At 40.3% G+C, this 11,453-nt stretch overlaps 1 protein-coding gene across 3 annotated transcripts; it reads right to left on the bottom strand.

Annotated features, from left to right (window-relative positions):
* Nucleotides 1-309: 309 nt before the first annotated feature.
* LOC146550772 (poly(rC)-binding protein 2-like) lies at nt 310-6,737 on the bottom strand. Of its 3 annotated transcripts, none has more exons than XM_085260990.1 (13): nt 6,570-6,736; nt 5,680-5,830; nt 5,322-5,345; nt 5,200-5,232; nt 4,963-5,079; nt 4,738-4,869; nt 4,495-4,623; nt 4,307-4,381; nt 4,049-4,108; nt 3,619-3,691; nt 3,478-3,533; nt 3,149-3,318; nt 310-2,245 (listed from the first exon to the last, which is right to left on the bottom strand). In XM_085260990.1, exons 2-13 carry the CDS (start codon nt 5,746-5,748, stop codon nt 2,209-2,211), a joined length of 975 nt encoding a protein of 324 aa, XP_085117116.1. In that variant the 5' UTR covers nt 5,749-5,830; nt 6,570-6,736; the 3' UTR covers nt 310-2,208. The 3 variants fall into 3 exon arrangements, with proteins under 3 accessions (XP_085117116.1, XP_085117117.1, XP_085117118.1); XM_085260991.1 differs by having other exon boundaries at nt 4,067-4,108; XM_085260992.1 differs by lacking the exon at nt 310-2,245 and having other exon boundaries at nt 3,145-3,318; nt 4,067-4,108; nt 6,570-6,737.
* Nucleotides 6,738-11,453: the final 4,716 nt, after the last annotated feature.

Raw genomic sequence — 11,453 nt, 5'->3', positions numbered from 1 at the left:
CTGACAGAAGTAGCAGGATGAATTCTGTAGCATACAGGGCTCCACTCTTTGCTCAGAACACAGCACGGTATACTTTGTGCAATGACTCAAAAGTAAAAACACCCACAAACATGGGTCAACTGAAGGTGGCTGTAATAAAGGCCTCTCAAGGCATGACACATTATTTGGTAATGCCCATGGGTTCTAGACTTCAGGCAGAAGTCCCCCCCCCCGATCCACCCCTTTTCCCTTTGATTGCCTTGTATTTTAAAAAAAGTCTCAATCCCCATGAGATGGTACCAAAAAGGAAAAAGAAGAACAAAAGGACTGTTTAAGCATTTCACATCTTTTATTTCTGCATTTCATTTCTTCAACAATTTAATTGCACCCAGATCTACAATATTTCGAAAACGTGCACAAAAACGTGAGTTTCTTCATCCTGCAAAGAATAATAAAAAATAAAATCTGACCCAGGCAAAAAAGATAGCAGGAAACTAGTGTTAATTCTATAATTCTCCTTCTAATTAATCATAATTTAATACCTCAGCATAATATACTTAAAGACCAATATGTCTTGTAGTTTTGCCCCTTGCAGCATTCCCCCTCCCTGCAGTTAAAAAAAATATTTCTCTATTTAAAACAAACATTTCAATGTTATTATCATCACCACCATGGTCTTAGTAATTTAAGAGAAAAGAATATATTTTCCTCTTATTTAAGCCCACTCCTCATAACCAAAGCCCACCCACCCTTATCAGAATCCAATACACAACAATGCTCAAAATCCCAGGGTCTGCACTACGAAGCAGGTTCAGCATACCTACGATGCCTTCTTACTGTCCGACTATAACAGACATCATGCCACGATATCAATGTGGTAAGTCAAAGCTTTTTCTGAATATAGCAATGAGCCACAAAATTCTTAACTATAATCCCCAAACAAATATGTGAGTTTCTGCAGCCAAAGCCGGTAAAAGCTTTGTGTAAATGAGTAAGATAGGCTCATTAATATCACTGCCCTATCATTAAGGCACGAGTAGATCTATCATTACAAATGTTTATTCCAATAAACTGATGTGTTCCTCAGACGTCATCTTATGGCAAATGAGACATTTTAGCATTTTTGTTTCAAGCTGCAAACCTGGTGGCATCAACAAGCCTTGGAAGCATGTAAAGCACAAACAGAAAAACATAATTCAAACCTGTATGTGCGCTGTACTCGTCAGAAAACGCTACTGAGGTTAGACCGTCTCAGAACACCCCTTACCTCATAAGATCCAGTCTACCCAAAGGTATCTTCTAAAACCAGTTAATTACTCAAAACCGATTGACCAGTTGATGCTTTTATATATGCTGATCTGTTACCTCATGCATGTGTGTGGTCCAAGTTATCACTGCAATGTGTCCCATTAAGGAACTGAACTACTGTGTAACCTTCAGATCCCAAGATTACCTGGCGTTATGACGCTAACCACAAATCCCGCTTCGTAGTGCAGGCCTCTGGTTCAAGAAATAAAACGGATGGAAATACAGGAATGACACAAAATAATTACTCAGCAAATTAGAGGTGAGACATGATGTAGCTTAAAAAAATTCTCATCTGAACCCGCACTAGACAAGGGGTAAATTACCTTCGGACTAAAAGGTTTTCCCTGCATACACCTTCAGCTGAAGATCACTTAGACCCAGTGAGACCCGTTAAACCCACAATGCCTCATTCAGGAAGTACAGCCTCAAACAGAAGATGGCAAATACCAACAAATTCTACTCATTCGAGGAGCTGTGTATTAAATAAAAATAAATAGATATTTAAAAGGAAGGGAAAGAACAGTCCATCTATAATGTTATTGTGTTTTTTTTTCTTCATTTTTACATTTTCTAAGAAAAATCTGACATAAGAAAAACATTATTTATGCCTTTTCAGATTTTTCTAAAATTTTACCTACAGTATATCAAGAAGATCATACAGATATACAGCAAAATAAGAGGGAAAAATACAACAGAAGGAGTCCTTAAAAACTATATGCAAAGGGAATTTAAAAACATAATAAATAAATAAAATACCAATATCATGATAATGGTGTAATTACAACTGAGTAGGTGTCTAACCAAAGCAGAGGAGAAAACAGTGAGTTTATAGTACTTGGTTTTTGCATTAAGTTCAATAAGGGACCTCTTGGTAAAAAGTAGGGGGAGGGGTTACGTTAGGTGCTGATGAAGATCTCCATGTCAGTTGGCTGCGAGTCCAGTAGCTTCAGATGACAGCCTGAGCAGAAAACAGAAAAATCCAACACTGTTTAAAACAAACAAGTTAGATTATCAGTAACACATGTTGCTGTATCTGAAAACTAATTTAAAAAAAAGTCTCAGACTTGTGGACAATCTGAGTGAGTGAAGATGGACGATTTCTGCTATCGTTTTACAGAAGGTCTTTTGACTGGCAGTTTGAGTTAAGCAGGATGAGATTTTTCCACAGAATACACTTGATTATCAAACTGCCCATCTATCAGGAAATCAACACCTGCTTCCAGCAAACTGATGTGCTATATGTCCTGATAATGAACTGTGTGACCCCACTTCTTACTATGTTCTTTGAAAACATAATAAACAGGAGCCACACTGGCTGCAAATAAAATGTTGGTCAGGCAAAAGCGAATCCATCAATAATTGTGTGGTAGTGATGGCAGTGATCAACCCAACTCTGCTACAGATTTTGTTTGTTTGTACATTTTAGACTACATACACTTATATCTCATGGGTTTGTGCACATAATGGACAAACAGCTGTTCGAATGGTAAAATCCTGTGTTTTTGGCCCGTTCTGTCAGCCCTAGATTCTAGTGGGACAGTGTCACAGCTGGAAGAGGGGGTAATGAAATTATTACGAGAGCTGTAGTAATGAAGTGACTGTTAAAACTGCCAGTAGTCCAATTCTAATAAATCTTCGGTAACCTAATTAAACGAGAAGCACTCCTCGTCTTTCCTCTTATGTGAGGAATCCATTGCTTCTGATTGATACTAGTTGGTCAAGTGGACAAATGGTAGGAAAACTCAATCTCCATTAATGTGTTTCAAAACTGACCAGCTGCACAATGTCAGAATTTAAAAACAGACAGCGAGAGAGCGCCATCTTCTTTCCATTTTGCTCTAGCCTGTGGCTATTTTCTTACCGGGCATTGATCAGGTACTCAGCCAGGCTGATACTGGCGTGGGAGCCAGTAATGGTGACCTGTCTGTCAGTTGAGCCCTCCACAGGGTTGGCAATCTTGATCTGAGCCCCTGACATCTGACGGATCTCATTGATCTTTGCGCCCTGACGGCCGATGATACAGCCAATGAGCTGGGGAAGAAGAATTACGTGACACTATGTCAATACTTTCACTGCAATAAAATAAATAAAAATAAAAGGTTGCCAATTCAAACAAAATGAGCTACTCAGAAAATCAGCAAGTTTCTCTGTTAAGAAAAAAAAATTAAAGTCACATTAATTTTGACTTACATCGTTTGGAATGGTCAGCTCATGAGAGCCAGTTTGTGCAGAGGCATCCATCCCAGCTGAAAGAACACAAGAGTGAGTTGATTGCATGGATTAACAGAAACAGACAGCAATCAAATTCCTCCTCACAGGAAGTACACCTACCCTGGAAGCCCTGGTTGCTGTGTGCAATGGGGAAGGGGCTCTGCTGCATGGCCAGCTGGTGAAGTTTGGTGAGCTGTTGAAACAAAAAAAGAAAGATACGTAGAGCACAGACAGACAAGGATGTGTTAAGAAACACTGAAAATAAACTTTAAGACTGAAATGTTCTTTCCCTTGTGTAAGTGGTGGTTGTGATAATGAGTGGAAATCATGAAATTGTGAAATGAAAAATGGGATCAATGATTTTGCTTTAAGATATTTATGTTAGGATTTGAATCTATAATCTTTGGAACTGTTAAATGGATGTGCATCTCAAGCAGTGGTGGCTGTGGGAAGGGCAGCAGGGAAAAAAAAAAAAAAAGTCAAGAGGGATGAAATAAAAAGGTGGTATGGCTTCCCCGGACCGAAGTTGCAAATATATTGGATCACTTACAGAGGGCCCCTCACTTACATCAGGCTGTGGAATGGCGTGCTGCCCTTGGACAGCGTAAGCCTGCAAGGAGAGAATAGCACTTAGGAGGGTGTGGCAGTGTGACATGGTGCACTCCAATATCCATCAGTCCTCTGTTCTTGCTACAAGGAGCAATGCCAGGCATGCTACTAGAATAGCATTTCCATAACTAAACTCTGTTAAAATAAAAGTGTTTAAAAAAAGAAGAAAAAAAAAAAAAAAGTACTTTTATTACTTTACCTGACCACCTGCAAAGATGACAGGAGACCCTGAGGGTTTGGGTCTGTATGGGATGGTCACTCCTTTTGGTGGAGACTAGAAAAACAGAAATATTCACCTTTAACTATCAATAACTACGTAAAGTATCAGTGTCCAGAGCCCATTTACAAAATCATAAAAATCAGGATTACATTAAACAATGTTTGTACCTCAAGCATGACAATGCAGATCTGCTTGACACACTCAATAATGGACTGTGGAGTCCCTGCAACGGTGATGGCACGTTCTGTTGAGTTGGGTAACATGTCCCCTGCTACTTGTACCTGAGCTCCTGCAGACTACAAAGTCACAGCAAGAATTACAACACCGATCAGGGGAAAACAACAACAACAACAAACAAAACCCACAACAGGATCTGAAATTCATACAAGACTAAAATACAGCAGACAAACCTCTCTGATTTCTTTGATCTTGCAGCCACCTTTACCAATGAGTGAGCCGCACTGGCTGGCGGGTACAACGAGGCGCATGGTGACTGGTGGTTTGCTGGTGGCTGTACTGTTAGTCATCGAAGTGCTGATGTCCTGTAGGGGAAGCGGATACAACAGGAGGCTTTAGAAAGTGGCACTTGTATAGCCGCTACGTCTTTAACGTAAGATACAACAAACAATTCTAACCTCCTCCAGTTTCTCTATGATCATGGAAAAGGCTTTAAAGATAGAGGTGGTAGGTCCCGCGAGAGTTATGATCCTCTCTGGGCAGTTCCCCTCTGAGATGTTGATACGTGCACCACTCTGCAAAGAGACAGGGGAAAAAAAAAAAAATTTAATCAGTTCCTTTGTTGTCATATGATGCATGAGTCACAGTAAATGTTGACATGTTCTTTCCTGATTGTTGGAAAAAGACAGACTTACCTCCTCTCTCATCTTTTTAACAGACTCTCCTTTCTGTAGATAAAGAATACAAAACAATATTTACAAAACACACCAAGGGACATGCCACAGTTAGCATCGTTCTGGCAGTAAAACCAGCTTACCTTGCCAATAATGCTTCCAACCTCCTACAGAAGATGACAACAAAAGTTTGTGTTAAAACAATACTTTGCGGTTTTCTTTTTTTTACTACAGCTAGATTAATTTTAAGGAATAAATGCAGACTTTAAGATCCTTATAGAATCTAAACCTTATATCAGTGCTGGAATGTTGGGGTTTTTGCACACCTGAATCACATGCAAGCCTTTACAGCCATATAAATAGTTACAATAATCCCAAAAACCTGTGCTGACCTACTTTTTCACCCAACACACCAAAAACTGATCTGCAATCAATAAGGGGTTTGATAACAGCTTTTGATATCTTTTCAGTCTATCCATAGTTGCATGCAGTCACACTCACCTTCCCATGCATGAGAAGCCTGATGGTTAAGGTGACATTAAGTCCTCCTTCAACCAAACTGGAGTCCATTGCTGCAGCTGAATCCAACACACACTCACACGCGCTCTCAACACTGGCCAACAAAGTGAGTCTTTGGTCACTGGCTGAACGTCTGCAACAGAGTGGAAAAATTAACAGTCAGAGACAAGCGTAGTTGGTGGAAAGTGTGAGGCCATCTGCTGTCAATGCAAATCAGTGAAGTGATGCGGGCAGTGCACATCTTGTAGACTTTAACGCCGTTTTCCAGCCACGTCGAAAGAAAGACGTTTCAGTTCGGTAATTGACATTAGACTGGCCCGAGTCCACTCATTCACTGTGCACAATGACCCACTGTCTCTCGGCGGTCGTGTCTATTTTCTGGCATTCTACAGCGGTGGCGACATCTCTTTAACTCTTGTAGTCAACACAAGCTGCTCAAAACAATCATTTAAAAAAATCACCGTAGCTTTAAATAAACTTCACAACCAAGCTAGCAAGAGAAAGCTAACAGCGTGACGTTATGGCATCAAATCCTGTTTGAAATGAGCATCCCAGCTAGTCACGCAAACGAGGGTAAGAGGAAGTTAGCTGCACCAAAACATTTTTCCACTCAAAACACTCGCTTTTAGCTACATGTACAGATTGAGTGCTAACAGATTTAACCATTCTATCTTAAAAAATATATAGCATTTCGAAGCTAACTCCTGCTCCACCATCAAGCTAAAAATACAAATCAGTGATTTTCCATCCAGCACGCTAGCGTTAGCATTCAGCAACTAGTCGGATCCCGCGGCCTACGAACCGCACCGAGTTATCCCTGTCCTTCACTCCTAGGGGAAAAACACACATATACACAAAGCTGGAAGACTTACCGGAACCGTCCCTGGAAGTGTGTTCAGGGGGTGGGTAGGGTGGCAAGGGTAGAAGGGGAGAGGTTCGGGAGGGAGTTTTAAAAGGATCTGGGGAAGAGGGAAGCGACGCCGCTTTTCGATCGGACTCCACTCTCCTCCTCTGCTTCGCACAAAAGACAAAACGCGTTCAACTCTGACCCCTTTAATGCCCCGCCCCCTCAACTAGGTCAGCCCCGCCCATTGACGTGATATTCACTCCGTACAGTACAAAACAAAAATATAACTAAATAAAACGAAAAAAGCAAAAAATTCTTTTATACTACATATTTTCCCAAACGCAACAAATACCATTTATTTATTTATTTATTTGTATACATTCACAATGTGTACATTTCTCATTCACAAATAAGTTCATATTGTTTCTGCCAAAATATCTATAAATTAATAACCAAAAGCAAAAATAATACTGAAAAAAAAAACATAAATAAAAACTAAAAACTGTAGTAGTAGAATATACTGGTAATATCTTTGCTAATATGGTAATTACTGGTAATTTATTTATCCCATATTTGGTAATTTCCCTTGTCACAGAGGTTGAAATACTACTAGTCCTACTAAATGTAATAATGACAACAATATAGGATTCATTTTCTCCTTCCTCTTTGCTTCGTCTCTCCCTTTAGTGAGATCGCCACAGTGGATCATCTCCTGCAACCTTATCCCTATCCCTAACATCCTCCTCTGTCACACCAACTGTCAAATGAAACCAAATTAACCAGGTAATTTAACCACATACTTATTTGCAATCCCTGGTTGTCATTCTTAGTAAGGAATTTGACCACTACTGTACTTGTTGAAACTTCGTCAGAATGCTGTAGGACTGGTTCTCAAAGTCTCTCTTCTGAAGGTGTGAACAACATTCTTCCACAAAACATTTTAGTGTTTGGGATTTTGATGATCAAGGCAGAGAGCTATGGGAGATCCAAAATCTCCAGCAGGGATTCAGCTGGACTGAGAAATTGTGAGTTTGAAGGCCACATCACATAATTACATGGTTTTTTATCTTTATTGATCTGCGCAGTGATATAAATGGCAAATATTTCCTTTACAGAAGAGGTTACTGTGGCATGTTTACATCGCAGCTCATTTTCATCAAATCTGATGAAAAAAAAAAAAAACCAAACCAGAGGAAAAGGTGATGTCTAACCCAGGGGTGGGCAACTCCAGGCCTCGAGGGCCGGTGTCCCTGCAGGTTTTAGATGTGTCCTTGAACCAACACAGCTGATTTAAATGTCTTTTTGTCAGCACCACCATTTCCAGCGATACAGTACCATCCTGTAAACTCTTGCTGCTATCATCCCTGAATCTTGTCTTCACCGGCTCCACCCGCTCTCTTCTGCACCTCTCTTGTGCACTGTGCATTGTTTTGGACAGAAGACCCCAGATATTTAAACTCATCGACCTACTATCTAACCTGCACCTGTCTCCCTCTCATTCACATAAATATTTTCTGTATTGTGTCTGCTGGCCTTCATTTGTCTTTATTGGCTCAGTTGAGGCAGATGTTGTCAACACCTGGCCAGTGCAAACTAACTGTAATGTGTGTATTCTAAATAGTGACTTATGGAGACAGACCCACGGGAGGTTTTGAAAGACTCTTCGCAGTTGTCTGTAAATCCAACAGATGGCACAATAACACTGTGAACGTAGCTGGTGGCCGTTCTCTTCAAAGTCCTGCATCCATTCTGCCATTGCTCAAAAAATACTCATTCATAGCTCGATGAGTTGACCGAGGTGTCGTGACTGTACCACCTAAAAACGAGAAGCACTAAAATTAGCCAAGTGAAAAAGGCATTTTGCCCAGTTAGAGATATAAAATGAGCAAAATTCCTTTGCGAAATGAGTCAGCACTCTAAATTTAAAAGAGGAGCTAGAAACTGCATGTTTTAGTTGCTGAATTATAAACATATCAACTAATAATTTATATTACTGCAGTGAATGTCTCACTACTTGACTCCAGCTGCAGTATTTCTATAAATTTCTTATTATGAAGAGAAGACTGCTAATAAATAGTGTGATTTGTATTTGCTGTGACAGATCATTAAGTGTCTTTAACAATCTGGGAATATATATGTATTCTTCGGCGTATCAGTCTGGTGTTTATACATATCTATCCTTTTACCTCTGATGATGTTTGAAAACCTGTCACAGTGGATTTGGCTGCTACACCGCATATTTTCTTTTTCTGTTGTCATGCATACATAAGCAGAACAAATAAAAACCAAAACGTCATGAAATGTGAAGACTTGAAAGCCTGACCTCTTGACCTGAAAATAATGAACCCCAGTCATTCATATATTTTTTTTTCTATACGCAGAATATGATTGATGACTTTCTGCTTCACGATGGATTGCCTTGTTTTCTGCAAGTCTGTTATTTGGTTGAGATGATTGATGGGATAAACAAGCATCTTAATTGTCTGCTAGTGTTTGTTTTGAATTAAAAAGAATACAATCAAAGGCACTGCTGTACAGTTAAATCCTCGCAGTTGTGATTCTTATTAAAGCAGAGTGCTATATATGGCCGGAAAGCAAAAGAGATAGATACAATGGAACAGTATAACCCTATAACCATGTGTTCATGGTCTGGTTGACAGAGTATTCTGCCTGAACTCACTCACCACATGTTCATTAATCTGGTGCACATCAGAGCACCCACAATACAATTAGTCAATGGACAGAATAGCTCGCTATTGTCTGTAACCAACTTTCTATTCTCCTCATTTGTAAATCTTTAATAAATCCAATTCTCTGATGTCCCACACAGTGTGGCTTACACCTTTGTGTTTACGTGCATGAGTCATGAATCATGTCTGGCTCAGTTTATTAGGTTCAAAATCGCTCTGCTGTCGATAGATTGCCCCCACGCTCGATGCAGTGGAGCTCTGCTACTCTAAAAAACAGTTTGTCTCAACGTTTCCTGTTTTTTTTTAATTTCAAAAATGAATCCAGGCAGTAGATGTTTGCTCTCGCTTTAAGAAGCCATCTGTAGTGCTGTCTGAATGGTGGCAGGCTTACAAGGCTGGTGGTGTTTTTAAATTAGAACCATGGCTGACCAGATTTACTCCTATCCAGAGATTACGACACGCTGGCTGCGAGTTAAACATCTGATGTAGGCAATAACCCCTGCAGAACACATTAACACTGTTTGGCTTTTCCTAAAGGGAAGGTAAAGGGTAACTTAAAAACCCATTAAGTGAAAGACATAAAACAACTGTTTTTGTGTGAGGACAAAAATGTGTTTAATTAGTGTAAAAATGCCTGTCTCTTTGATCTGAAGCACAATCACTGAGAGCCGGATTATACAGAGGAGAGGAGGTGCGAGCTCTTCAGCCTTTCCAATCAGCACATGGTCTCCCTGGCCTTTCATGTGTGTCTCCCCCGTCGAACAATTGCTTACATAATCATCTGCTTACTTTAATCTCTGCATCTTTCCCACAGTTTGTGCTCTTTTATACTTCTCTCACTTTTCTCTGTGGTACCCCCATCAAATTCAGTGCATCCTCCCATTGTACACAGTGTGTCTCCTTCAGTGCTTTTATCTGACATGCCCACTGGCACTCTCACTCTCTTGTCCCTCTTCCCTCCACTGGTGAGTGTTCATTGATTATTGTACATGAATTGTATGATGAAATGCCACTCGCCCACCCGGCATCCTCTCGTCAGTGGCCCCTGACATCCCACTGCCTGCGAGCGATCCAGACTATCTTTGCCTTTGTGTTTAATGATCTGAATGTTAGATTACCTTTCTCTGATATTCATACCTGGATTAATCTTTTTTAAAATGGCGTGTGTTTTAGTGGTGTGGCATATGTCAGTAGTACGCCTTCGACTTTTAGCAACTGCAAATATGGAATGCCAGTGCAATCTTTTACGGTGGAAAGTGATCGTTTACAGCGATAAAAAGGGAGACTAAATCCAATTTATTCTCTTCAGCTGTAAATTGTCTGCACATATTAAAGCAAATTATCTGGATTACAGTGTGAAACCTGATGACACACTCGAAGCCAGAGAGGCGAGTATCCAATTAGTCACCTAATTAGCAAGTGAATGTTGTTGTTATAAAAATTAAAGGTCTTGAAAAGAGAAGGAAAACAAAAACAGCGGAGACAAACCTGGCGTCTTTTGAATATGATACCATGATTTAACTGATAAAGCGAGGACACCTGTCTTTCCATTTTTGATTTGTGACATCTGACGCACACGGTGTGACTGTGTGATCAAGGCATTCATTTTTTGACAGAGCCGTAGGCGCGTTGTACAGATCTGTTAACTCACTAAACTGGAGATGCGGGGTTGCACAGTGGGGCTGAATTCTCTCTGCAGGGGTGTGAACGGATCCAAAAGCCTGAGCTTGTATGGTGACTGCAACGTCACTACCTTTCCACAGCCAAAGTTAGATGGCCCTGCAGGGTCACAGCAAGAGGTGACATGTGACCATGTAAACTGTCCAGTCAGGAAACAGAAAGGATGTAGAACAGCTGTGACTTCCCACTTTTATTTTAAGACAATCTTCCGCAAATAGGTTGCCCCTGCTGAGACAAATAATTGGCGTGATATCTTGGGGGCACGAGCATGAGGAGCAGTCTGCATTTTAATGCCAGTCCTCCACAGGAAGAGCCCAGCTATGCATGCCACTGGGCATGATCTGTGGACTCTGTACATTCAGGGAAACGCATACTGTACTATTGAAACTTAAGACAGACTATGGCTTTTAGGTGAGTACAACAAAGAAAAAAAGAAAAGAATGACAAACAAATTTTTATGTGGTGAAATGTTTGTTGTTCTACTTTAAATGCATTTAAAATTAAATAAACAAAATGTGCAGATCAGTTAAAGATATTGT

The sequence above is a fragment of the Mchenga conophoros genome, linkage group LG20 (genome assembly GCF_057382185.1).
Source record: "Mchenga conophoros isolate Kocher_MC1m ecotype Shallow Benthic linkage group LG20, M_conophoros_male_GT1.1, whole genome shotgun sequence".
NCBI classification, from domain to species: domain Eukaryota; kingdom Metazoa; phylum Chordata; class Actinopteri; order Cichliformes; family Cichlidae; genus Mchenga; species Mchenga conophoros.
This window is presented reverse-complemented; position numbering and strand designations above follow the sequence as displayed.